This window comes from Raphanus sativus, chromosome 8, assembly GCF_000801105.2.
Source record: "Raphanus sativus cultivar WK10039 chromosome 8, ASM80110v3, whole genome shotgun sequence".
Classification (NCBI taxonomy): Eukaryota; Viridiplantae; Streptophyta; class Magnoliopsida; order Brassicales; family Brassicaceae; genus Raphanus; species Raphanus sativus.
Window position 1 is genome coordinate 2,609,773 of NC_079518.1, and position 25,363 is coordinate 2,635,135.

At 34.3% G+C, this 25,363-nt stretch overlaps 7 protein-coding genes across 7 annotated transcripts; 3 read left to right on the plus strand and 4 right to left on the minus strand.

The window, feature by feature from the left end:
- Positions 1 to 102: 102 nt before the first annotated feature.
- Positions 103 to 1,896, minus strand: LOC108819384 (single-stranded DNA-binding protein WHY1, chloroplastic). Its single transcript, XM_018592404.2, has 7 exons — positions 1,570 to 1,896; positions 1,266 to 1,366; positions 1,088 to 1,180; positions 871 to 965; positions 718 to 791; positions 536 to 624; positions 103 to 428 (listed from the first exon to the last, which is right to left on the minus strand). The coding sequence occupies exons 1-7, from the start codon at positions 1,805 to 1,807 to the stop codon at positions 309 to 311; spliced, it is 810 nt and encodes a 269-aa protein (XP_018447906.1). The 5' UTR covers positions 1,808 to 1,896; the 3' UTR covers positions 103 to 308.
- A 250-nt stretch (positions 1,897 to 2,146) lies between these two features.
- On the plus strand, positions 2,147 to 2,983 carry LOC130498463 (F-box/LRR-repeat/kelch-repeat protein At1g09650-like). The gene is made up of 2 exons (XM_056991848.1): positions 2,147 to 2,784; positions 2,847 to 2,983. Exons 1-2 carry the CDS (start codon positions 2,240 to 2,242, stop codon positions 2,932 to 2,934), a joined length of 633 nt encoding a protein of 210 aa, XP_056847828.1. The 5' UTR covers positions 2,147 to 2,239; the 3' UTR covers positions 2,935 to 2,983.
- A 580-nt stretch (positions 2,984 to 3,563) lies between these two features.
- Positions 3,564 to 5,663, minus strand: LOC108821199 (probable pectate lyase 3). The gene is made up of 3 exons (XM_018594244.2): positions 5,352 to 5,663; positions 4,575 to 5,262; positions 3,564 to 4,393 (listed from the first exon to the last, which is right to left on the minus strand). The coding sequence occupies exons 1-3, from the start codon at positions 5,558 to 5,560 to the stop codon at positions 3,911 to 3,913; spliced, it is 1,380 nt and encodes a 459-aa protein (XP_018449746.1). The 5' UTR covers positions 5,561 to 5,663; the 3' UTR covers positions 3,564 to 3,910.
- A 2,807-nt stretch (positions 5,664 to 8,470) lies between these two features.
- On the minus strand, positions 8,471 to 9,167 carry LOC108820759 (NADH dehydrogenase [ubiquinone] 1 beta subcomplex subunit 3-B). The gene is made up of 2 exons (XM_018593767.2): positions 8,881 to 9,167; positions 8,471 to 8,688 (listed from the first exon to the last, which is right to left on the minus strand). The coding sequence occupies exon 1, from the start codon at positions 9,114 to 9,116 to the stop codon at positions 8,895 to 8,897; it is 222 nt and encodes a 73-aa protein (XP_018449269.1). The 5' UTR covers positions 9,117 to 9,167; the 3' UTR covers positions 8,471 to 8,688; positions 8,881 to 8,894.
- A 1,727-nt stretch (positions 9,168 to 10,894) lies between these two features.
- Positions 10,895 to 12,900, minus strand: LOC108818737 (PHD finger protein ALFIN-LIKE 7). The gene is made up of 5 exons (XM_018591661.2): positions 12,653 to 12,900; positions 12,457 to 12,489; positions 11,888 to 12,116; positions 11,487 to 11,616; positions 10,895 to 11,412 (listed from the first exon to the last, which is right to left on the minus strand). Exons 1-5 carry the CDS (start codon positions 12,747 to 12,749, stop codon positions 11,146 to 11,148), a joined length of 756 nt encoding a protein of 251 aa, XP_018447163.1. The 5' UTR covers positions 12,750 to 12,900; the 3' UTR covers positions 10,895 to 11,145.
- A 1,276-nt stretch (positions 12,901 to 14,176) lies between these two features.
- Positions 14,177 to 16,616, plus strand: LOC108819277 (mitochondrial carrier protein CoAc1). The gene is made up of 7 exons (XM_018592279.2): positions 14,177 to 14,818; positions 14,959 to 15,044; positions 15,144 to 15,351; positions 15,462 to 15,594; positions 15,826 to 16,010; positions 16,095 to 16,229; positions 16,329 to 16,616. Exons 1-7 carry the CDS (start codon positions 14,660 to 14,662, stop codon positions 16,419 to 16,421), a joined length of 999 nt encoding a protein of 332 aa, XP_018447781.1. The 5' UTR covers positions 14,177 to 14,659; the 3' UTR covers positions 16,422 to 16,616.
- Positions 16,617 to 16,946: 330 nt separating this feature from the next.
- Positions 16,947 to 19,502, plus strand: LOC108822598 (plant UBX domain-containing protein 7). Its single transcript, XM_018595714.2, has 7 exons — positions 16,947 to 17,156; positions 17,590 to 17,714; positions 17,804 to 17,920; positions 18,011 to 18,230; positions 18,323 to 18,400; positions 18,510 to 19,091; positions 19,199 to 19,502. Exons 1-7 carry the CDS (start codon positions 17,052 to 17,054, stop codon positions 19,364 to 19,366), a joined length of 1,395 nt encoding a protein of 464 aa, XP_018451216.1. The 5' UTR covers positions 16,947 to 17,051; the 3' UTR covers positions 19,367 to 19,502.
- The last annotated feature ends 5,861 nt before the right edge of the window (positions 19,503 to 25,363 follow it).

Consider the following 25,363-nt stretch of genomic DNA (forward strand, 5'->3'; position numbering starts at 1 on the left):
CATCCCTCTTCTCAAAGCCCTGAGCTTTAGGCTCATATATAGCTTGTACTTTGGAGTTAAAATCACTTTTGACATTTGCTCTAATATCAAAAACAGCTAAAATAAGACAAGACAAATCAACTGATGTTTTGAGATACAATACAACGGAGCGTAACACAAAAGATCTTGTTTTTCATTTCCACGTTTGGTCAAAAAAGCAAAGCACTACTTTTAGTCTATTCTGCTAGCTACGAACAAAGAACATTCTTCAAGAACACTATCCGCAAACAAGGATAAGATTATTCTCCTATGGCCCTTAGAAAATTCATCTATCTATTCCATTCATAGTCTCCTCCATAGTTAGGTGAAGCGTTGTTCGTACGGTTTGTCTCTTCTGGTTTGATGGAGTTCGCAAATGCGTGCCAGCCTATAAGGTAAGGCAAGACGAACTTGCCATTACAGAAAAGAAAAGAAAAACGAGTTTAGTACAGATGCTAATATGGACACAAGACAAGTTATGTAAGAATAAAAAAAGAAGAGATTTTCAGAATCTTACATTGAAAGCAGAGACCAGAACAGTAAACTCTGCTCTAGTGATTGGTATGTAAATGCTCTCATCAACATTCAAAAGCTTGTTTTGAACACCTGTGTTTATAACCAAGGTTGAAAACCATAAGAGACCAAGTTCTAAACTTTTTTAACAAAATAGAATCAAGGAGAAGATTATGTTTAACTTACTTAGGTTGAAGAAGTGGCCAGAACCATCAGGGAGAGGCTCAACTTTCAACACTTTCCTCACCTTTCCTTCATCGCTATATACAAACAACAAACACACGCAAGTCAAAACAAGATTACATCTAATACTATTCCTCATATAATGATTGATTTTACCTTTTCCCCTTGTTAGGATCATGGAAGAACTCACAAGACTCCCTCGGGCCTAGGCTAACTAGAGTTCCAATCTCTGAAACCGACAATGAGAACACCTGCAACATCAAGAAACCATCTCTACCAGATTTATCATACGAAGAAACAAAACCAGTGAGATAACCTCAGCACAGTAGCACAAGGGATCATCTGTAAGTTAAAAAAAGGATGAAACAAAAACCTGTTTCTTGCTCCAATCGTATTGCCTTACACCAGCTGCAGGAGCAAACTGAAGCAGTAGAAACCCATCTTTCGACAACTTGAAAGCTCCAGACTGCAAAATAAGTAAACGGAATCAAATCACAATCTGTACTATACAACTAGTGGCTCTTGATCTTTGGGGATAGAGAGAGACTAACGTCTAAAGACACAAACTCCGGTGCTCTTGGCTCCACTGTTAACGCAGCTTTCCCTTTGTAGATCGAATGACCCACGTAAAACCTAGCCGGTGCTCCTTCACCTAATCAAAATCAAAATAAACATTTCACACACAAGCTCTATTACTAATTAACAGTTCTCTTTTGATATCAAGCTTCGAAATTTCGAGATTTAAGCAACCTAAAACCCTAAAAGTAGCAAACTTTAAGAGTACCCATTTCGAAATTTCGAAACTTTAAAACAAGCTAAAACCCTAAAGTCGTAAACTTTTGAGACGAGACTCACCGTTCTGTGAAGAAGAAGACGAGTCACCGAACCTCTGCTTCTCGAAGTAATCCGTCTGCCGGGACTTCACCGAGAGATTCAACTTCCTCACCGGTTTCGAAGCTAGTCCATGTCGTTTCACGGCGAGACCGCCGCCGCCGCCGGGGACGAGTACTGAAGAAGACGAAGAGAGAAAGCGAGGGCTAGCAAAAGGATTGTAACTTGCAGCCATCAGAGGAGAAGATAAGAGTTGCGACATCGCTTTTTGTCTCCTCTGTGAAATTAAGACAGAGGCAAAAAAAAAGGCGCTTCCTTTTTACACTCTTCTTCTCAGAGACAGGACTCGAGGAGACGGAGACAAAAGATAGTTTATACTTTTTTTCGTTTTCGACACCTTCAATTCTTAATATTACAAAATAGTCCCCAAATATTATTGTTTCGTCTTCGCCACCTTTAATTCTTGCAATTACAGACTGGTCCCCGAATATAAATACACACGTGGATTTATCATTCAATGAACATTGAGATTTATTTACATTTATAAAAAATGGAAAAATGTTAAGATATATGTAAACTTTACCCTTGGAGAGTTATCCTATTGATTTGTTAGGTTACTTGGATATAAAGTAAACTTTATGTATCTCTCTCTTCATCAACACAACGATGTACGTCTAAACGACAACGCTCCAGCATGGAACCGCTGCTCCACGATGTCGTAGAGCGCATCATGGAGATGCTTCCGGTGAAATCTCTGCTAAGATTCAAGGCTGTATCGAAGCAATGGCAATCAACAATAGAATCACGATACTTCCAAGAGAGTCAGTTAAATCATCGTGAGCAATCACGAGATCCAGATGTCCTCATGGTAGGCGTACACTCGTCCGATGTTAAAGACACAAATATAGAATCTCTAAGAACATTGGTGTCAGGTTCGTTATCATCGGTTAAGATCCCTACTTCTTGGGAGAACATATTTTACTCAGTCTGTAGGAATAGCTGCGACGGTCTCGTTTGTCTTTACCGTTCGCATATATCTTGTCTTGTTGCCAATCCCGCCACTGGATGGCATCGGACTCTTCCTCGTCCTCTCTGCCACTTACAGCGAGGTATACGAAACTATAGGGTTGGTTTCGGTAAGGACAAGTTCACGGGCATATACAAGCCTGTTTCGCTATATAACGGGCGAGAAGAAGCTACTACATGCGAAGTTTTTGACTTTAGCACTAATACTTGGAGGTATATTACCACTGCCTCTCCTCCTTATTTGATTAGTAAATACCATAATCCTTTGTATGTAGATGGGCAACTTCATTGGTTCACTCAGTGCAAAGAGACCAGAGTTATTTCTTTGGATCTTCACACCGAAACTTTTCAAGTCATATCTAGCGTTCCATTTCCCAACGTAGATCGTTACAACACTGTCATGTGCAACCTTGATAACCGCTTGTGTGTATCCCATAAGAAGAAGTCCGAGCAAGTGATATGGTTGTTTAGTTCAGGAAACAAGACATGGAACAAACTGTGTTCCATAGATTTGGCGTTGACTTCATTGCAATTTGATATACATATCGCAATCCCGTTCTTGCCACTTGCACTTTGGGAGAGGAGGAAGAAGAAGAAGTTGCTGCTTTGTCCTCAATATCTTGGTAGAACATATTTTTCAACAAAAAAAAGATATCTTGGTAGAACACTGGTGATACATGATCTTGAAACAAAATCATATGATGCTGTTTTTTCTGTTGAATCCATCAAATATCCTGTTTGTTATTACCAGAGTCTGATCACTATTTTATAAATTGATACAATTATTGTTTTCTTGTTCTTGTGAGCTATGGTCAGAGACATTACTGAGATCTTGCTCTTTGTAGCCAAAGAGCAGTGTGAACTTCTATTAATTTAATGTTATTTTAGTCTCATTGTAACAATTTTTTTTGGAAATAGGCATTATCAGAGCAACCAGTAAGTTCTCCTAAACCAATAGAGATATCTATTGCATGAAGGATAATGATTTATATTTTAGTTCTAATTTCATTATAATTTTGTGATAAAACAACGACAAAGACCTAATGACACTGACCAAATTAATGCCAAATTTTTATCTCCTTTTTGAAGCATCAACACATGAGACAAGACAAAAAGATTTAACGAAAAAATAGAGAGAGATTTTATATAGATCTAAAAGGTATTTTTCTTTTTCTTTTTTTCCACATGAAAATGAACCTGAATTCTAATAAAGAATAATGAATCCCACTCATAGAAAAACATTCCTTTTGCTTTCTTTCTCCCCTCTTTTTTCTTGGAAAACAAGCAAAACTACAAAGCTTTGCCTGTTTGTTGGAAGGGGACAAAATGGTAGTTTTGATCAGCATGCTGTACCCGGCTTGCAGCCAAGTACTCCTGCATCCATGGTGAGTTTACGGACCATTTTTCCCGGTTGAGGTCGTATGGCAAACTTTCTTGGGACAGGGTTAACCGGTTTAGGGCTCCATGCATTTTGTCTTCCGGATTGCACAAAGTAAGCCCCATTCAAGAAGTAATCTCCTTCTGATTGCCAATTCCACATTTTCCAAGCACTGTAAGGCGTGTACTCTCTCTTTGTAACCTGTCTGGCTCGTTCATTAGGAGGAGCAATGAAACGGTTGCCTTGACTAATGATTGTAGGGTTCATGTTTCCACCAATTGCATACATTTCCCAATGTGTGTAGTCATTGTTCACCACATGGATCGTTCCGAATCTGCAACGAGGCATCCTTTGATCCAATCTCTTGCCAAAGTGGTTGAACGCAACTGTTATTTGCATTTTCTTGTCGATCACGTGTTTGTCATTTGCCCCAAATAGCATCACCTGTTCAGACACAACCAAATTCAAAGAAGGGTCAAAAAAGAGGTATTACTCTGCATTTCGAGGGTTTTTTTTTTAAGTCAATATATAAGTATAGCTTCCCAAATCATTTTTTAAGAAAAATATTAAAATATTTCCTACATTTTCTACAACATTTAATATTTCGGGACAATTTATTTCTTACCTCTTCGTGGTCGGTGAAATGGCTGTTGGAAATAGTTATAGCAGTGGAGCCAAGAATCGCATCGATCATACCATCTGAACATCTTGTCATAGAGACATGATCGATCCAGACATTAGTTGCACCAAACAAACTGATTCCATCACCATCGCTCACCGTCCTAAGCCCTATATGCTGCTCGGAGTCTCTGATCAAACCACCGCTCTTAGGAACAACGTGCTTGACATAAATATTGTGTATGATCACATTGTTCACAAACTGCACCGTTAATCCAGCACCTTCCATGATGTAAACCCTAGCTCCTCGTCCATCGATCGTTTTATTGCTCGTTATGATCAGTTCTTGTTGCAATTTTATGATCATGCTGCTTCCGAATATGATCCAAAGCGGTCCGTCTCTCGTCACCGCGTGCCTTAGCGTTCCTGGCTTGGGGTTGATAAGATCGTCATCGGAGGGGTCGTTGACGACGTAGAAAGGTCCGTCTTTGCCTCCGGTGGTTTTCCTGCCGAATCCGAGCACACAGTCCGCTAGTTTCTTACGGTTCTTCTCCCAGTCACCGTTGCATCGCCAGCATTTGTCTATGGGGTTGTAAGCTACGCATTTCCTGCTTCTCTTTCGCAGTTTCCGACCATTTCTCACCTGTGAAAGCTCTCTCCTGGTGTTGTTGACAGATTCCGTGGCGTCCATCGCTCTGTTAAAGAGGGAAAAAAATTGTTTAAGTAGGTTACTTGTTTAGGACGTTAGGTTTAAAATTTTACTAATAGAGACTAAAGAACTCACAAAGCGGCATGGTAATTCAAATGGTCGGTGACATTAAGAGGATTAGGATCGAAAGAGGCCATGGTTTGTTTCAATGCATCGCTTTGACGTTGTGTCCAGTAGTCGTCGAATACAGCAACATTGGCTCCAGCAGGTGAAGTCAATGTTGCTAAGAAGGACAAGCAGAAGACGAAAAGGTAGCTGCCAATATTCAAAAACGCTGATGTCATTTGAAAATGCAGCGATGAAAGCCGCTGAGATCTGATTTTCCGGTGAAACCACAAGCAGGTGTTGTGGTTTAAAGTTCGGTCTGCCAAGGATAAAAATTGGAGGTTGAATCACCAATTGCTTAAATAACAAGAATCTGGAGAGAGAAACAGGGAGACGAGAAGGGTCAATGGATGATTAGGAATTAGCAGGAATTAGGTAACCATTGATTAAAATCTGTTTTGGTCATTTCTTTTCTTGAAACCCAATTTTAGTGCTGGACAGCTTTGTGTGTGTATCCTCCTTTTGTGGGGGTGTTTAAGTTTTTTTTTTTTTTTCCTTCAAACTTCCGTAATTATATCAGAAATTAGTTTGGACTGGCCCATACAAAAAATTTACAGGCCACCAGAAAGGCAACAAATTAGTTTGGGGGTGTTTAAGTTATTTTTGCCTTTAATCTAATATTGTGTTTAGTGAGCTAGATTATGCACCCTTGAAACTTGAGGTAACTATTTTTGTTTTTACTAACAATACATAAGATAAGTTTGCATATAGTGTATATAATACACGGTTCAAAACCATACTATTGAAAATGATGATCAAAAGATCACTGCTATTTTGGTAGGACTGTTCAATTTGTGTGTTTCAATCATGTTTTTTATAGCTCAACTTCAATTTATCATTAAGCAAAGAAGTAATACATGATTTGTAACCAAAAGAAATTCAACCACACTTACAAACAAAGTGATTTAATATCACCTATGAACACATAGATGAATCATACGCTACTTAGCTACTTTACCCCACGAGAACAAATCATATCTTTTTCTTAAAACAGACAAAAAATAATACGTTTCAGCCAGTGTTTTTTTTTGTCAGAAGCTTAATAGTTTCAATATACATAATTTTGTCTCGCTTTTGTATATAGAAAATTATAACGAACGTAAATTTGGATTCAGTATACAGTATTCAGATCATAATCATTTGGTATATCTGGATTTCACACACTAAAAGAGAAAATCGAATGAGTCCATATATTATGTATAAATTATTATTTTTTCTATTAGTTGACAATGTAAACCAACTAGAACTGGATTTCATACACTTAACCTAACATAACAGTTGCAGATCTCAGTACTAATAAGGCTCAAACGATCAGTCTTAACTAACTGAAGCTGTATATGGGCTGGGGTTGTTTTGAACAAATAACAGAGAACTTTTTTCAATATCAAGTTACACAAAAACAAGAAAAATTTACTCTACAAGACACATTCTAAGTTTTCAATTACTCAAAGAGACACATTGAGTTTAGAGAGCACTTTCTCTTATCAAATTGACCAATCTACCCTCAACTAATGTGATTGTGTGTTTGGTTGGATTTTCTAACTAGACGATCTTTTTAAAAACAATTAATTTACTTCGTTTTTTTTTTTTCATTTCAATCTAATCTCTTTTTCTCCATTGAAACCAAACTATATTGTTCTGCAAAATCAGTTCTACGAAAGTCAAATTTTTGTATATCTCCTAAATCTAACATAATTTACACAAATGGTGAGATCTTTCTCGTTAGTTTCACCGGAAATCTTTAACATTCAAGGTTTAATTTTTTTTTTTGTTTTCTCTAACCAAATCTATCCAATTTCGTTTTGATCAACACCAACAATTTATCTAATTTTTTTTTCTGTTGATTACTCTCATAAATCCTCACTCTAGTTTCTGTATATTTAAATTTGCACATAACATAATTGTTGTTCGCAACTGATACAAAGCCTTAATCTTTTCTCTGTTTTTTTCTCTGTTTTCTTTATTAAAAAACAGCTCTCTAGTTCTTCTTTGTAGACTCCAAATCGAGAACATCTCATAAAACAAATGTTAGTCCCTTTCTCTTTGTTTGTATTTCTTGATCCGGAAATCTAACCCAATCTCACAAAACAAACTCTAATCCCAAAATCGAGTTCACACATCCTTGTAAATCCCAAATCAAACAACATTTCACAGTAAGAATTCAATCTCCGAATTATGGAAGATTAGTTTTTGCTTCCGCCGCTTTGCTTCGTCCCGGAGATCCAACCACACAACACCCATCCACGCATCGAGTGACCACACCCCACTCTAGAACCATCTCTCCACCACCACTTCACAACTCGTATGACCACATCTCATCTCCCAACCACAAAACCCCCATCCACGTATCGAGTGACCACACCCCACTCTAGAACCTTCTCTCCACCACCACTTCACAACTCGTATGACCACATCTCATCTCCCAACCACAAAACCCCCATCCACGCATCGAGTGACCACACCCCACTCTAGAACCATCTCTCCACCACCACCTCACAACTCGTATGACCACATCTCATCTCCCAAACATACAACCCCCATCCACGCATCGAGTAACCACACCCCACTCCAGAACCCTCCTTACATCTTTCCACTACTACTTCATAACTTGTCTGGCCACATCTTATCGTCCAACCACACAACATCCGGCTGTCCACACATTGAGTGACCACACACCTCCCATCCACTCATCACCTGACCACAATACTCCCATCCAACCAGCATATGATCATATATATGCTAACCAAACTTTGTCTGGTCATAGCTCTTCTGACCGCAACTCACGTACTTTCTCAACCTTCGAAACCCATTAATTACACTTTAAAAGGCATGCTTCTTCATAGCCGTTAGATCTAATGTGTTTAAATTGATCTAACGCCCACAAACTATTCATATAAACCCATATACCTACTTTTTTGGTTTATAACTTTATTATTAAATACAACCAGATACTAACTAAGGTTCGTTACAGTTGTCTCTTTAAAAGAACACTCTTCTCTTTAGCCAAAAGTAAGGTTATTTTCGTCCTGAATAATACAGCTGTCACTGTAAAGTGTGTGAAAACAGTATTGTGTCTTTTAACGCAAAAATAATTCAGAAAGTGTCTTTTTATGTAAGTTACTCCAAAAACAATGTTACATGTGCGATGCAAAAGAGAAACTTTGAGCCAACAAGCTGTTATAATTCAACAGAGAATCAAATTCTTTGTGTCCAACACAACAAACAGATTTATTAAGACAGTCCACGAAGAAAAATAGTAACCGAGAAGAAGCCTCTGAGTTCATCTTAAGCCCATTATTTCGAGCATCTGCAATCAGATCAGAACGCTTTAGTTGTACAGACGCAGAAGCGATGATTGATCGCATGTAACACAACAAAACATCGACTAGTCTTCAGACAACAATGTAACACAACAAAACATCGACTAATCTCTCTCCAATCAAAACGAATAAAATTTACAAAATCGGGTTACAAGATGAACCAATCATCAACGACGTACCTGATCGATGCTATTCAGTGAGAGGGAGCAGGCTGATTCTGTTTGTGGTGAGATGATTTGGAAGGAGCCAAAGCTTTGCTGTAGATCTGCTCACCGACTAGGTACACGCAGAAGGCGGCTACGCCGATTCCGAGACCGGGGAGAGCGTGTCTCATTTGGTTGGATAGCATCGGATGCTTCCTCCATTCATCTCTTCGCCGGAAAAACTCGCCGGTAGTACCCAGAGGCTTCGCCATTTTTAATCGATTAGTCTCCTCCACCTGCGACCGTACCTTCTCCTGACTTCTACTCTCTTACGATATTTCATGGGCTTATATATGGGCTTTATCATCACTATTGGGCCTTTTGTTTCGTGTATTATCTTATCTTATTAAAGCTGAAGTACAATTTCGGTGTGTTTGGATACTTGGATAAGAGTATTAAAAAAATTTGTTGTGTTTGGAAACATGGATTGTAGTCTTTTTAAAAAAATTAATTTTGTTTGGAAACATGGATTGTAGTATTAAACAGAAAAAGTAATGGGCTTAAGTTATTAAGTCCATTATAAAAGAATGTTGTCAATATATATAAGAAAAATACAATATAAAGCCCAATTTGAAATACCAACTCAAATTATGGTTTTTATATTTCATATTAAGTTTTTAAAATATAATATATGTAATTATTTATATGATGATATACATATTAAATACTATTAATTATATGATTATTTATATGATGGTACATATAAAATACGATTAATTATATGATGAAATTATACGATATATAATAATGACTAAGGATAGGTTTTCAGACATCCATACGGGCTTGGTTCTGATCGGTTTGCATTTCGGGTTTTCTAGGTCAAAGATTTCAGTCCTATTAGGATGTTCCTAAATTTTTGTTTGAGTTTGATTCGGATCATTGCGGGTTTGGTTTGGGTTTGGATAACCTATTTAAATTATTTTTAAAGTTTTAAATCACTATATATTTTAAATTTCTCAAAATCTATAAATAAAGTAATATATTACCTATAAATTTAAATAACATATGTCAGAATACCTAAGATTAACATATCAATTGGTTTGATTTAAAATTTTGGATACGAAATCAATAATTATTTTAAGTATTTTTGGTGATTTGAGTATACTTTAAATATTTCAGATATTTGTTTTTGACTATCTATATATATTTTCAAGTATTTTAAACCAATTTAAAAGTATCATTCTTGATGTTTTATATACGTTAAATATAAAAATAATTAATATATAAGTATATAAATCTATTTTTAGATAAATTCAGGTACACTAATACTTTGGTTCGGATCCGATTCGGTTCTCTAACTAACAAAATTTTGAATAATTCGAATATTTAATCAATTTGTGTTCAGGTTTGGTACTATATTTACGGATTGGTATCAGTTCTGTTCCTAGGATTCATTTTGCCAAACCCTAATAATTACATGAAAAACAAATATCATCATATTTTTTTAAAAATATACATCCGCGGAGGTGCAGAGATCAAAGTCTATAAACATTTATTTTAACAACAAGCCAAATAAATATGTTGATTGAAGAGCGAATAAAACAAAATTAGAGAAATACATAGTTTACCAGAGATAATCTATGTGTCGAATTTATTATAAAGAAAATTTTATTAAAATAAATAAATTCAATAATTACAAACAAATAATATATTTTATAAAAGGAAAGCGCGGGTCAAAATCTAGTTAGTTTTTATAGAAATTTCTGAAAATGATTATAGAGAAATTGCTCAAAATAAAATGATTTCGAATGTAATATATCAAAAGAGGATATAATTACTATGCTTTAACATAGTTTTAATAACTGTTTCCGATGTTTTGAACTAATGCATTTTCTCAGAGCAATTATACAGCTATAATCATGAAAAGAAACTTCTTTTTTTTCTGTCAACATGAAAAGATAATTCAATCATAGCATATTACAGTTGTAATTCCCCTATCAAATTTGAGCACTCTTATTTATTTCAATAGTTGTGTTATTATATTAAGAAAGAGAAAAAAAAAACTAATTAACAGACTAGACAGAATTTTCCAGAAACATAAGACAGATTAGTCATAGAATTTAAACATTAACAGCAAAATAAAATAAAATAAAAAAGCACAAAGACATAACTAACTGCAAAGCTGTTCCCATTAAGACTACACAATCAAAAGCCTTTTTTGGTTCTTCTTCTTCTCCTCCTCATACAACTGTGAAAACTTTATCCTCTTTCACAGTCCCTACTGTTATTATCACCTTCATTTCAAGCTCTCATCTTCTTGCTGGTACTGCAAGTCGGACACTTGTAGTGTTTGATGTGCTCAGCCTTGGCAGGTGTGATCTTCACGCATTTTCCATGGAACCATTTCTCACAAGCGTCACAACATATCCAGAAGTCATCATAGTTCTCTCCACACGCACCACAAACCGCACCTTGCTCATCATCTTCCTCATCTTCTCCGCTCTCATCATCTTCTCTTGGTGGTGGAGACATCTTTGAAGCCTTCGTGTGAGACTCAGATTGACGAGGCTGCATGGGGAGATAGAGTTAAGACATATAAGATAGACTCCGAGGAAAAAAAACAGAAGCTACTAACTATATACCTTGACACCACTAGGTTTGCTTCTGCTACTGTTGTTGAGGTTAGCAGATTGGTCCTTGGATTGCTTTGCATTGCCAGTTATAACCTCGAACAGGGTTGGGAGATCATTAATCATCTGGAAAAGCCTCTTCCTGAAACAAAATTTAATACGCTCAGAGGCAGGCCAAGACAAAACACTTTGCTCTGACTGTTACGTTCAAGAGATGAGCTAGAGATACACATGAACTTTGCATTTTATATATCTCAATAAAGTTAATTCACAACACTTTTGCTTAGACAAGATAACTTAAGTTGTACCAAGGATGCTAGAAGATTGCAGCTATGATAATGGTTCATTGTAGTTAAACCAAACATGTGTAGACACAAGAAGATAGAACAGTGAGCAGAGAAGGAATGTTTTACCTCTCGTTTTTACCAAACCCGAAACGTGCGCCGAAGTAAAAGGCAACAGAGATGAGCCAAGAGTCACTGTGAACAGCAACCAAGGTAATCCAGTCTTTCTCAGGCATTCCGTTCCTTGCAAAGTTGATGCCTAAAGCTGGTTCAGGGAGCTCGGGAGGGACCTCATCGACAGGAAGGTTAACCTCCCATGTCTCGTTAGGAAGTCCATAAAGACACAAGTTTTCCTTGTCTGCAAACAAGTAAAAAGAAAAAGAAACAGAATTACCCTAAGAAAAAAAAAGCCCACACAGAGCACTAACACTTAAAGAGTATCAATTTGTTGAACAAAAACTCATGAATAAAAAATACATTTAACATCACAAAAAGAGACAAAAAAAAACATAAAACATAGAAACAAAACATGCATTGACCATCTGAAAATTTTTCCCTAATTCAAGAAGAGACCAGGAGAATATAATCTCTCAGCTACTTCAAAGCCTCTCTCACAGACACACTTTTTGAAACCAAACCAGAGACGAATCAATACGTTGTTGGAAGTTAAGACAAGAAGAGTGAGGAAATAAACTCACCAGGGTCACACTGAAGGTAAAACTGCTGCCCATCTGCAAATAACAAAACAAAAAACAAAACAAAAGCATGAATAAACCTATAAAATCGTCAAATCACATCAAAAAAGATTAAAACTTGCGAATCTGTACAAATCTCTGAGAAAGAGATTAGCTTTTAGATTCGAACAAAAAAAACAGAGATTCAAGCGAGAGAGACCTGATGTGAGAGCCTTGAGGAGACCAGCTCTACGACCCTTAAAGTCGCTAAAGACCTCTTCGACAGTGCGGTGGATAGGATTCTGTATTCCCTCCATATCAATATGAATCAGCTTCGTTCGGAGAAAAAACACGCCGGCGGTGAGAGAAACTGCGTCTGAGAAGAGAAAAGCCAAGATCGGCTTTTTTTTTTCTTTTCCCCTTGGAGAGCTAATTTGTTTACTTTGTTATTCGGACAGAGACAAATCCTATAATCTTTCCTGAGGTATTTATTTGGGAAATTTAATAAAAAAAAGGAAATAGGAGGGGGCTGTGATATTTATTTATTATATTTATGACACAACATGTAGTTATCTATATAAATAATTGTTTGATATATTGTTTACAAAATTATTTTTATTATAAATCGATGAAGTAAATAGACTTTTCCTAGTAATAAATAAATAAAATTAAAAGTCCTTAAAAAAGAGTTATGTAACGTATCAAACTTTAAGAGCATCTCCAACTCATTGCTATTTTCACATCTATAATAGCATTTAGAGGTGAAAATGCTCCAACACATCTCTATTTCTTCCTCTATTTTTTACTCTATAAAATAGAGATTGCTATTTTTAGAAAAATACATTGGAGTATATCCCACCTCTATTATAGAGTTTCTCTATTTTAGAGGTAAAAATAGCAAAATACATTGGAGATGGTCTAAGATCAACGAGCGACATGATGGTCGCGGTATATAAAAGTATTTTTTATTATTAGTTTGTGGAAAAGGATCAAAGATTTTATTAGAATTATTAGTTACATATGTTTTCTTTTCGGTATAAATTATTTACTCAAAAGATGATACACTCAAATCATACTCTTCTGATACAACACTGTGCAAGAGAGATATATACCCACCCATGTGATGGATTGATTGAACGATAATTTACCTTTCTCTCAGACTGTAAGTGTGTGGCTAAGTATATACATATCGGATGAGGCATCGATGCTTCTATCACCAAATAGAATACGAAGTTATCACAGTTGGAGATACTTGACCTGTAAGACAAGCCACGAACATTTTCATTCTTCATATCCAAAGTCTCAAGTTGCTATCTATGAATCCAGTTGCTCATTCAGGCCAACATGTCGAATCACATGGAAACCAATATTTCCACCATAGGCTCACCGATATTCTTAGCCTTGCTGATATCGCATATCACCACTGGTTCCAAAAGATACGATCATAGATAATTTATGTTTTTTTATTTGTTAATCTACAAACACTTGTCATGGAGGATCTAGATCTGATTTAAACTGATGGTGAGTTTGAATTTTGCTTTTGTGGTTGTAGTTTGATAACATTGAACCTCTGGATTTAAACTATCCGATCCAAGTTAAAACTGGGCCTTAAGGATACGGTCGTTATGGTTATGGGCTGATACTACTGTAAGTTTTAAATAAATGGGCCGTATCAATAGGTAGGTCCACCACGTTTTCCGTGCACCGAATCACATGCAATCAGAAGGCAATCTCTGTTTCTTCAAAGCCTCCAAAAATTGCGCGACCAATGAGTAAAACCAAAAACAGAGCAGAGAGACGAAAGTTTTGAATCGAAGAAAAAAAAAAACCTTTCCGTCTTCTCTATTTCTCCTCTCCGAGATCCACGGCGAGCCTTGCGTCGCTCTTCACCACCCAATAAATCCTCCTGAATCCTCTCCGTTATCTTCGTCTTACATCGCGTCTCCCCCCCCCCCCCAATTGATTGCTCGATTGATTCTGGATCTGAATCTGGATGTTTTGATCGGTTCTGAGTGTGTTATTGAGGTCCTGTTGATGAATATAGCTGTAACAGAGGAGGAGGAGAATCTGTTTCCGAGTTTCGCGTATTCTTCGTTTCTGAGATTTACAAGTTTTTTGAGTTCTCCACACGTGAGATCTACGGCGGCGTCGACCATAAACCCTAGATTTAGATGGGATAAGGCTCTTGTTCTTCTTCAGCTAAAGGAAGATAATAATAGACTGAGAGATGGGTTCGTCACAAGGCTCCTCCACGCTTTCGGCTGATGTGATGAGCCTTGTGGATACGTTGCCTGTTCTCGCCAAAACCCTAATCGCTGGAGGTGTTGCCGGGGCTGTTGCTAAGACTTCTGTTGCTCCCTTGGAGAGGATCAAGATTCTATTGCAGGTGAAAAAAGTTTTTGACTTTGTTCTTGGTTTAGTCTTACTCTGTTTCAATGGCTTTGACTCTGTTCTTGTGTTAGTGATGTTTCATGGAAAGATTTCAACTTTAATTTATCTAATGATCATATCTGCTTTCAACATCAGACTAGAACAAACGACTTTAGGACCCTTGGTGTGTCCCAGTCACTAAAGAAGGTGTTGCAATGCGATGGTCCTCTCGGATTTTATAAGTAAGTACTTTACCTTCTCGTTTTGAGCTTTTTAACTCTTATGTTTGCAGGCTACGGCCGCTTAATCACTTTAACTCTCCATCGTTGTGCTTCTTGCAGAGGAAACGGGGCGAGTGTTATTAGAATTATCCCTTATGCGGCCCTTCACTACATGACGTATGAGGTGTACCGTGACTGGATTTTGGAAAACAATCTTCCTTTAGGTTCTGGTCCCGTTGTTGATCTTGTGGCTGGATCAGCTGCAGGGGGGACGGCGGTGTTGTGCACTTATCCTCTTGATTTGGCTCGTACTAAGCTAGCTTACCAGGTGCGTGAGTTTGAATATGTGTTGCTACTTTGCTTTCGTAGTAGCTCTTTTGTTAGTGCTTAACTGAGGATGAAGAATGTCTTACAGTTTCTGTTATGATTGCGTTTAAGGTTTCTGACGCAAGTCAGAGTTTCCGAGGTGGTGCCAATGGGTTTTATCGTCAACCTACATATTCAGGAATAAAAGAGGTGCTTGCAATGGCTTATAAAGAAGCGGGACCACGTGGGCTATATCGAGGCATAGGTAAACACACACAAAATTTGCTTGCATTTATGTTTAAGTCTTAAGAGTGTATTCTAAATTAGCAGCGGAAGTCATTTATCCAAAAGTTATAAACCGTTAGCATCAAAGAATACCTAATCGCTAGGAATGTCTTAGTCTAATCTTGGTTGGTTTATGTGCACTGTAATAGTTTTCTTAATTTGGATTTGGAGATGATTATAAAGAATGGTGCTTTCTTGTGTGTTTTCGCAGGTCCAACGCTGATCGGCATCCTTCCATACGCGGGCCTTAAGTTCTACATATATGAGGAACTGAAAAGGCATGTTCCTGAAGAGCATCAAAACTCTGTTCGAATGCATCTACCTTGTGGAGCCTTAGCTGGTTTATTTGGCCAGACCTTAACGTACCCGTTGGATGTTGTTAGGAGACAAATGCAGGTAAAAAAAAAAACTTGAAACAGGATTATAACTTTGCATCGTTTTTGAAAACTCAGAATCTATATGGTATCTTGTGAACAACAGGTGGAGAATCTGCAGCCTATAACGAGTGATGGCAGCAACAAACGTTACAAGAACACATTTGATGGGCTTAACACGATCGTTCGAACTCAGGGTTGGAGACAGTTGTTCGCTGGTTTAAGCATCAACTACATTAAGGCAAGTCCGGTATTAAGTTTTCAACTTTTCAAGTGTTTTAAGATGATCACTCCAAGAAATCTCAATCCGGTATCATTGATTTGTCTTTTGTGTTGTTAGATTGTTCCATCGGTTGCAATTGGATTCACGGTGTATGAGTCAATGAAGTCATGGCTACGGATTCCACCACGAGAGAGATCAAAACCAGCCTAAGAAGAGTTTTTGTTCATTGATACACTTAGAGCAGCAGGACACAGAAGATAACACTATTTCTCCTTTGTAGTGAATCTAATGATAGTATTGTTTGGATAAAATTAAGCAAACAGTTTACACATTTGTTATCAAACACACAAAATGGGTTGATTCTTGTGGTTTGCAGCCAATTAAAAGATTTCAATTTTTCCTGTAGTTTTGTATGTAGTTCAAATATAAATCATTTGTGTCATCATTATTTGGATGAGTATTTTGATGGGTTTCTAAATTATATACAATCAATATAACTTAATTATACAGAGTAAATTTTAAATATAAAGACATAAGAGTTTTTTTTTTTGTCAACAAAGACATAAGAGTTTTTTCAAAGTTTTAATTATTATAATTTAAAAAAAAAAAGAAAAAAATTCAATTTTATTGGTCAGAAAATATAATTAATAAAAAGGAAAATATGATCACAAGACGTATGGATAGAATAGTCTTTTCCTAGATACAAATATGTAAATAATAATATTTAGGCAGTGGGATCGAATTTAATCGCGTTCAAATCCCTTCTTCTTCTCCTCCTCTTTAGAATTCAACTCATTACAGCTTCTTATTTAATTGGGTTGTCCGACTTCAGAAGAAGCCATGGAGGGAACAATGCTCTCTTCTAGTGACCAACAGAGATTAGTCTCTTCTTTCCTTGACATCGCTGTTGGGCAGACATCTGAAACCGCTCGGCAGTTCTTAGAGGTTCGCTCGTTTGGACTTTCTGAGCTTAGATGGATGCTGTGTGAATTGAATAGAGTTTCTGGTTTATTGGTTCCGTGTCTTAAGTGTTTTGCCTAGGTTTTATAATCAGCTTTAGTGTATTCGTGTTGAAAACCCTAGATTGGACAGCAAAGTGTGCTCCTTTTTTTCTGGTAAAATAATGGATAGTAGCTAGCTAGAGTTTGTCTCTGTGGTGCTTACGGTCTGCATTGTGATCAAAGGTGTGTATGTGATGAGATTTGACTTGATTTTTTTCTTGAAGTTTCTATCTTTGTTTCTTCTTCATAAGTTTCTGATCTAGAATTTATTTTTGTACTGATTGGTTGGTTTCTACAATAAGTTGAACGTTGCTGTTTGCTCTCTTCTTCACTTGTGTTAAAGCTAACTAACATATTAAAAAAAAATTCTATGAAAGGCAACAAGCTGGAAACTTGAGGAAGCGATTCAGCTTTTCTACGTTGGAGGAGAAGTTGCTATGCTTCCGTCCGCTACACACACTCATCCAGCGTTCGACGATCCCATGGATGCACAGTCTTGGGGGTATATAGTAATGTTATATAATTCGTTTATGGTTTAAGTGTTTTTGGTTTTGTTAAAAGTTGATGGTTTGACGTTATATTATAATACAGGGCGGCTGGTGAGGCAGGATATGAAAGGACGCAAAACTATGTAGATGAAGAAGTCCGTGCTCCTTTGCCTGTTGCGAGGGATACTCTTTATAGTGACGACTTAATGTATTATTATGGGTTAGTTCTCTTCCTCACTGGTGATGATATACTCTTTCTAATATCACATGCGTGATGTAGCTCTTATATCTCACTTGCGTTTGTGATTAGGGCTATGAGATTGGGAAACACTCTGCGTGAACCAGCTCCTTTGATTGCTTTCCGTAACTTCAGGGAAGAGCCAAGAAGGCCTGGAGTTTGGGAACCAGATCAGGCTGCCCCCTCTGCCTCTGCTTCTGCAACAGAGACAACAACATCAGCTCCTCGGGATAGCTTGGCCTCGTTGTTCCGTCCTCCTTTTCATCTGATGACACACGGCTCCTTTGAACAGGTTCTCTACAAAGTTTCTTACCTTTTTTTTACTAATGGCTTATCTGCTTCCTTACTCTAAACCTTCTCTGTACGATTTTTTTTTTTGTTCAGGCAAAAAGTACGTCTAATTCTCAGGATAAATGGCTTCTCGTTAACCTTCAGTCCACCACTGAGTTCAGCTCTCATATGGTTGGTTACCTTCTAAATTTCCATTCTATCAAATATATGAAACCAAATCGTTTTATTGTATCAGTCACTCACATCCCTTTCTTTTGTGTGTGTGTTTCTTTCTCAAAAGCTAAATAGAGATACTTGGGCAAATGGAGCGGTTTCTCGGACTATCAAAGCCAACTTCATCTTCTGGCAGGTCTATGATGATACCACGGAAGGAAGGAAGGTTAGCACATACTACAAGCTAGACTCCGTTCCTGTGATTCTTGTCATTGATCCTACAACTGGTCAGAAGATGAGAATGTGGTGTGGAATGGTCCAACCAGAGACTTTGCTAGAGGATTTAGTGCCGTTCTTGGAGGGTGGTCCTAGCGAACACTTAGCTTCTCTCTTACAGAAACGTCCAAGAGGCAGCTTCTCGTTGATTCCTCATTCCAAACCCAAAGATGATGATGATGATGAAGAAGACGAACTGCAACGAGCATTGGCTGCTTCCTTGGAAGACAACGGCATGATAGAGTCTTCTGATGATATATCACCACCAACCCCTGAAGCAGATGTAGCTGTTACAGCAACGTTGCTTCCAACATACCCACCTCTGCCAGAAGAACCAAAAGGAGGTGACCGCAGCGTTCAATGCAGAGTTGGGATACGTTTACCCAACGGACAAAGACTCCAGAGGAACTTCCTCAAAACTGATCCAGTTCAGGTCTGCAAAATCCTAAGAAACAACATTGATTCTATGTTCTCTTTTTTAGTTTGTTTGTTTGTTTGAGCTTTTTTCTAAGATCTTGTTGTTGCTGTCTCCATTTGTAGCTTCTCTGGTCTTTCTGCTATTCTCAGCTTGAGGAATTAGAGAGGAAGAAGCCACTGAAACTAACACAGGCGATTCCAGGCGCATCAAAGACGTTGGAGTATGAATCTAACTTAACCTTGGAGCAATCTGGTGTTGCCAATTCCATGATCTCTGCTACATGGGAATGACAAAAATAATTTTATGTAAAACATTATCTAAAGGTTTATAAGATTAGTTATTTTAAAATTCGACCTTTTCTAAGAAAGAACAAATCTATGAGTTTTTATTTGCAATGAATGAAAAAAATAATCTACGATTGTTACAGTTGAAAAAATCTTCTACAATTTCAGTCGTCTTTTAAATTATCTATTAATTTAGTTCGGTTATCGGTACAAAACTTTTTTTTATTTAAAATGATCAATAATAAATGAAGCTAGAATATATGACAGTTCTCTCCTTATATATAAACGGTTATTGAAAAATAATTTAGTGAAATTTAATTTTTGAATATATGTATATTTTTGAATCAATTTTTTATATAAATTAGTTTTAAATTATTATATTGATTTTAAATATGTATATGAATTTTAAATTTTGTTTTATAATTATTTTAGAAAAGATATTTTTCATATATTTTAAAATTGGTTTAGATATATAATTTATTATAATATAATAGATTTATAATTTTTTAACAATAATATATTTATTTTTTTTAAATATATTATTATCATATTTATACACAACATTTTTTTTTATACTACCGTCTATGTTTTCGAATAATTTTTAAAAATATTTCAATTTTAATAATATAGATTTTCTACATAATAATTATTTCAACTTTACAAGCTTATATATATTTTGACAAAAATTGTCACTAATATAATATCTATTTCTTTTTTGAATGAAATATAATATCTATTTCATATCACAAACAAAACAAGACGTTGAGTTGTAAAGCTAGCATATATTGGTGACGCGTGATTTTCATGACTAAGGTGCGCGTGTGGATAATTCACGGAGCCCCAAATGTCCGTTTCACGTTTTGGTCCACGGAGACTCATATGTCTTTGCAGCTACAAGCGGCATTCCCTCTTAAAAATTACAAGAAAAAAAAACAAAGAATATAGAAAAAAAAGCAATGCATAAAAACGAAATTGATTAGTTGTCAAAAAATCAAAGAAAAACTACAATGAAATTATAAAATATTTATTCCCTTTATTTTATTTATAGCTAATATTAATTGGTTTTTACCTTTTTAGTAGAGTCAAAAATACAGCATGTGGGTTAGTTATAGACTGGAGCACACGTGCATGGAGTTTTAACTATATGTATGTAAAATAACATTATATACATATATGTTAAACATTATACTTAGTCATAAATGTAAATGTTAGTAATTGAGTTAATACTGATCTTTAATACCACTTCAAACTGGAGCATACGTGTACAACTGAACTAGTTGTTTTAAATGAAAATGTTTGCATTTCCTTTTAATGAGTAACTAGATCATGACCCGCCCGAACGGGCGGGCTTTTTATTCTTTTGCAAATTCAGATTGTGTTTTTTTATTGTAACGTAAGTTTTGCTATAAAACTTGTGTTTTGATTTTTTTTTGTATATTATGAAGCTAAATTATTGAAAATAATTATTACATAATTTCTTAGTGAGTTTTATTTTATTCTGACATCTAATATATTTTCTGTAATGGTTCAAAACAATCTGTTATTTATATTGATGAATTGTCGGGTGATATTGTCCAGAAGCGGCTACAATTTGAAAAGTGTCAATAGTTTTCCACTCTCCAACTGGTAAGTCGCGCTGAAGACGGAAAATTTGATTCCTTTTGTAGGATGCTGCAATCTTTACACCGTACATAACAACAACAACTAAATTAGATAATGAATACTATAAGATGATTATTGTATTCTTGTTCGTTTGGTATAGTCGACTGGTTGAAAATAATTTTGTGTCTATATTCTAAAATTGGATATGATCTCAGTATCGTTATAAGACACAATCAACAGTCATAATATAATCAAAGTGTATAGTTTGTGTATATAACAGTCATCGCTAGAATATTAAAATTGGAGCATGTATAATGTATTTTTGTTAGTTTGTTATAGTTGACTGGTTGAAAATAATTTTGTGTATATATTCTAAAATTGGATCTGATTTTAGTATTGTTATAAGACACAATCAACAGTTATAATATAATCAAAGTGTATAGTTTGTGTATATAAGAGTCTATAATCACACATAAGATGACCGATAAATTAGACAGAAAAATGTATAGTTTGTGTATATAACAGTCCAAATATATATGATTTAGTATGTATGATAATTATTAAGATAATGACCACATGCTTGTCTAGTATACTATACTAAATAATATACTAAATCATGTATATTTGGTATGTAATAACTACCACATTTAATAAGATGCATTTAGTATGTAATAACTACATGCTCGTCTAATATAAGTTACTAGGATGAGACCCGCGCCTTGCGCGGGATGAAGTTGTTATTTTTATTATGTTTTGGAGAATGAAACAATAGTTCGGTTTCATTTAGATTAGGAGTGTTCAATCCGGATATCGAGTTGGTTTCGGTTATGTTCGGTTTTTACTGTATTTCGGTTAGTAAAATATAACTACTATTCTAAATCCATATTTACTCGGTTCGATTTGGCTTATATATTTTCGGTTTTCAGTTTATTCGGTTTTATACCAAAAAATAATTATTTAGTTTGAGATCATATTATATATTATACGAATTTTAGAGTCATGTTGTCAAAAAGTCATTTATTAAAAAATATTATATATTTAAATAAAATAATAAAAAACAAAAAAAATGCTTCTGTCATCTAATAAAATAATCAAATCTAGAATTAATATCAAAACTCTAAATTTTGAAAATAAAAATAAAAGACAAAACTGAAGCATGAAATAAAAGCTTTTATATTCTTCCATATTTAGTGTTCATCAAATTAATATGTTTTTGTTTGAACACAGTTCTGTTTGTTTAAAGATAAAAAAAGTTGTAAAGAATTTCAACTAATTGTTGATCAAATTTATAATCTTTACTTCAATTTAGTTATTGTTAAAATAAAGCAATAATATCAAAAAGAAAGACTAAGAAAATAAGAAGCCTCAGTTGCAGTAAATTGTTACTTAATTATAATTCAAGTGATTCAAGTGATTTACAAATTATAATTATGGTTCAACTCATATAACAAATAGATATTCATGCGTCGTTATAAATATATACATATTTACATGTTTCAGTTTAATCGGTTATAAATCAAACCATGTCCAAATCCTACGGTTTTTATAAAATTACATTCATTTGGTTACGACGGTATATACCAAAACAAAACTATATTATCTATTTCTGTTCGGTTCGATACTCTTTGGTTTAGCTTATTGAACAGCCCTAATTTGAATATTAGTTGGTTTTTAATTGTTTTTTTATCATATATTAATATCCTATCTTAGAATTGGATTTTAAATTCATATTTTTGGAACCTTACATGTGAATTTTATATTAAAAATAAAACATAAAATACATAGTTTGAACACATTTATGTAGAGTGTGAAAAAAATTATTAGAGTGTGAATGTTCATTCTTAAATAATTGTGAGACTGCCACATTCCATTATAGTGTGAATAAATTTATTAAAATGTTTCTCCTTTAATATATATACAATGAAACCTCTATAAATTAATAATTTTGGGAGTACACCAAAATTATAAATTTTTATTAATTTATAGAGATTATTAATTTATCGATATACTAATTGAACCAAAAACTCAATTTGGGATTATAAAATTATATTAATTTATATAGATTTTTAGTGTATATTACTTTATTGATTATTAATTTAAAGATGTTATACTGTATATAAGATATATGTTGGGCTAAACATTTGTAATTGTAATTGTGTACTGAAATCTATTTTGAATTTATGATGAGTCAAATCAATTTGGGCTTAAATTTTTCATCACCATGTTTATATCTATAAAAACTGTAATATGGTCAATAAGTCATTTTTATTACAAAACATGTTTTACAATTTTTAATATTTAACTTTCACATCATTGAGAACTATTTTAATGATTTTAGAACCATCATCTTATTATTTCCAAAATTGAATTATTTTGACTTTAGTTTTCCACATAGTTTTGAAAGATTTCAACTGAACGAATAAAATTGATGCATCCAATATATATATATATATATATATATATATATATATATATATATTATTTAATTTGAATATTTATAAAATAAAAATTCATGTTAATACAATTTTATAATTATTTGTATCTTATTATAACAAAACAAATTAAGCTATTGATCACAAAATTTGATAATTATTTGTATTTTAAGATACAAATAAGATACAAATTAAGCTAATATTAATTGGTTTTTATAAAATATTTATCACAATAAGATACAAATTAAGCTATTGATCACAATGAAATTATAAAATATTTATTCCCTTTATTTTATTTATAGCTAATATTAATTGGTTTTTACCTTTTTAGTAGAGTCAAAAATACAGCATGTGGGTTAGTTATAGACTGGAGCACACGTGCATGGAGTTTTAACTATATGTATGTAAAATAACATTATATACATATATGTTAAACATTATACTTAGTCATAAATGTAAATGTTAGTAATTGAGTTAATACTGATCTTTAATACCACTTCAAACTGGAGCATACGTGTACAACTGAACTAGTTGTTTTAAATGAAAATGTTTGCATTTCCTTTTAATGAGTAACTAGATCATGACCCGCCCGAACGGGCGGGCTTTTTATTCTTTTGCAAATTCAGATTGTGTTTTTTTATTGTAACGTAAGTTTTGCTATAAAACTTGTGTTTTGATTTTTTTTGTATATTATGAAGCTAAATTATTGAAAATAATTATTACATAATTTCTTAGTGAGTTTTATTTTATTCTGACATCTAATATATTTTCTGTAATGGTTCAAAACAATCTGTTATTTATATTGATGAATTGTCGGGTGATATTGTCCAGAAGCGGCTACAATTTGAAAAGTGTCAATAGTTTTCCACTCTCCAACTGGTAAGTCGCGCTGAAGACGGAAAATTTGATTCCTTTTGTAGGATGCTGCAATCTTTACACCGTACATAACAACAACAACTAAATTAGATAATGAATACTATAAGATGATTATTGTATTCTTGTTCGTTTGGTATAGTCGACTGGTTGAAAATAATTTTGTGTCTATATTCTAAAATTGGATATGATCTCAGTATCGTTATAAGACACAATCAACAGTCATAATATAATCAAAGTGTATAGTTTGTGTATATAACAGTCATCGCTAGAATATTAAAATTGGAGCATGTATAATGTATTTTTGTTAGTTTGTTATAGTTGACTGGTTGAAAATAATTTTGTGTATATATTCTAAAATTGGATCTGATTTTAGTATTGTTATAAGACACAATCAACAGTTATAATATAATCAAAGTGTATAGTTTGTGTATATAAGAGTCTATAATCACACATAAGATGACCGATAAATTAGACAGAAAAATGTATAGTTTGTGTATATAACAGTCCAAATATATATGATTTAGTATGTATGATAATTATTAAGATAATGACCACATGCTTGTCTAGTATACTATACTAAATAATATACTAAATCATGTATATTTGGTATGTAATAACTACCACATTTAATAAGATGCATTTAGTATGTAATAACTACATGCTCGTCTAATATAAGTTATGGTACGGTAGGTTAAATATGAAATAAATAGATTAGGTGTTAGTTAAGTTAAGGCATTTAATAAGATATATATGAGGTCCATATTAAAAATTCCACCTAGCAAAAGTCACAATGTTTCTGTTTTAATAAGATAGATAATAATTATATTTATTTTAGAAAATAGTTCGTTCTTATGGTCAACTGTTTTGGTTTTTTTCCCTTATCAAAAATTACCTCTAAGATTAACGCTAAAAGATATTTTATGATTATATAATATTTTATTATTTCTATTTTAATTTGTGAAAATAAATATTTTTTCCTAAAACTATTGAAAACTACTGTTTCTTTTATTTTGTAAATTTCATCATATATAGTGTAACATTACACGTATATAACGAGATGATTAACTTGGTTTATCAAAATTCAAATTATGTT

Coding starts and splice junctions, on each gene's coding strand:
- LOC108819384 (XM_018592404.2), bottom strand. CDS start 1,807: ATGTCGCAACTCTTATCTTCTCCTCTGATGGCTGCAAGTTACAATCCT. Junction 966..1,087: donor ACGATTGGAGCAAGAAACAG/GTTTTTGTTTCA, acceptor TTGATGTTGCAG/GTGTTCTCATTGTCGGTTTC. Junction 792..870: donor GATCCTAACAAGGGGAAAAG/GTAAAATCAATC, acceptor GTTTGTATATAG/CGATGAAGGAAAGGTGAGGA.
- LOC130498463 (XM_056991848.1), top strand. CDS start 2,240: ATGGAACCGCTGCTCCACGATGTCGTAGAGCGCATCATGGAGATGCTT. Junction 2,785..2,846: donor TTTAGCACTAATACTTGGAG/GTATATTACCAC, acceptor CTTTGTATGTAG/ATGGGCAACTTCATTGGTTC.
- LOC108821199 (XM_018594244.2), bottom strand. CDS start 5,560: ATGACATCAGCGTTTTTGAATATTGGCAGCTACCTTTTCGTCTTCTGC. Junction 5,263..5,351: donor TTGAATTACCATGCCGCTTT/GTGAGTTCTTTA, acceptor CCTCTTTAACAG/AGCGATGGACGCCACGGAAT. Junction 4,394..4,574: donor ATTTCACCGACCACGAAGAG/GTAAGAAATAAA, acceptor GTGTCTGAACAG/GTGATGCTATTTGGGGCAAA.
- LOC108820759 (XM_018593767.2), bottom strand. CDS start 9,116: ATGGCGAAGCCTCTGGGTACTACCGGCGAGTTTTTCCGGCGAAGAGAT.
- LOC108818737 (XM_018591661.2), bottom strand. CDS start 12,749: ATGGAGGGAATACAGAATCCTATCCACCGCACTGTCGAAGAGGTCTTT. Junction 12,490..12,652: donor CCTCAAGGCTCTCACATCAG/GTCTCTCTCGCT, acceptor TGTTATTTGCAG/ATGGGCAGCAGTTTTACCTT. Junction 12,117..12,456: donor TTACCTTCAGTGTGACCCTG/GTGAGTTTATTT, acceptor ACTTGTTTGCAG/ACAAGGAAAACTTGTGTCTT.
- LOC108819277 (XM_018592279.2), top strand. CDS start 14,660: ATGGGTTCGTCACAAGGCTCCTCCACGCTTTCGGCTGATGTGATGAGC. Junction 14,819..14,958: donor GGATCAAGATTCTATTGCAG/GTGAAAAAAGTT, acceptor TTTCAACATCAG/ACTAGAACAAACGACTTTAG. Junction 16,230..16,328: donor TAAGCATCAACTACATTAAG/GCAAGTCCGGTA, acceptor TTGTGTTGTTAG/ATTGTTCCATCGGTTGCAAT.
- LOC108822598 (XM_018595714.2), top strand. CDS start 17,052: ATGGAGGGAACAATGCTCTCTTCTAGTGACCAACAGAGATTAGTCTCT. Junction 17,715..17,803: donor ATGGATGCACAGTCTTGGGG/GTATATAGTAAT, acceptor ATTATAATACAG/GGCGGCTGGTGAGGCAGGAT. Junction 18,401..18,509: donor CTGAGTTCAGCTCTCATATG/GTTGGTTACCTT, acceptor CTTTCTCAAAAG/CTAAATAGAGATACTTGGGC.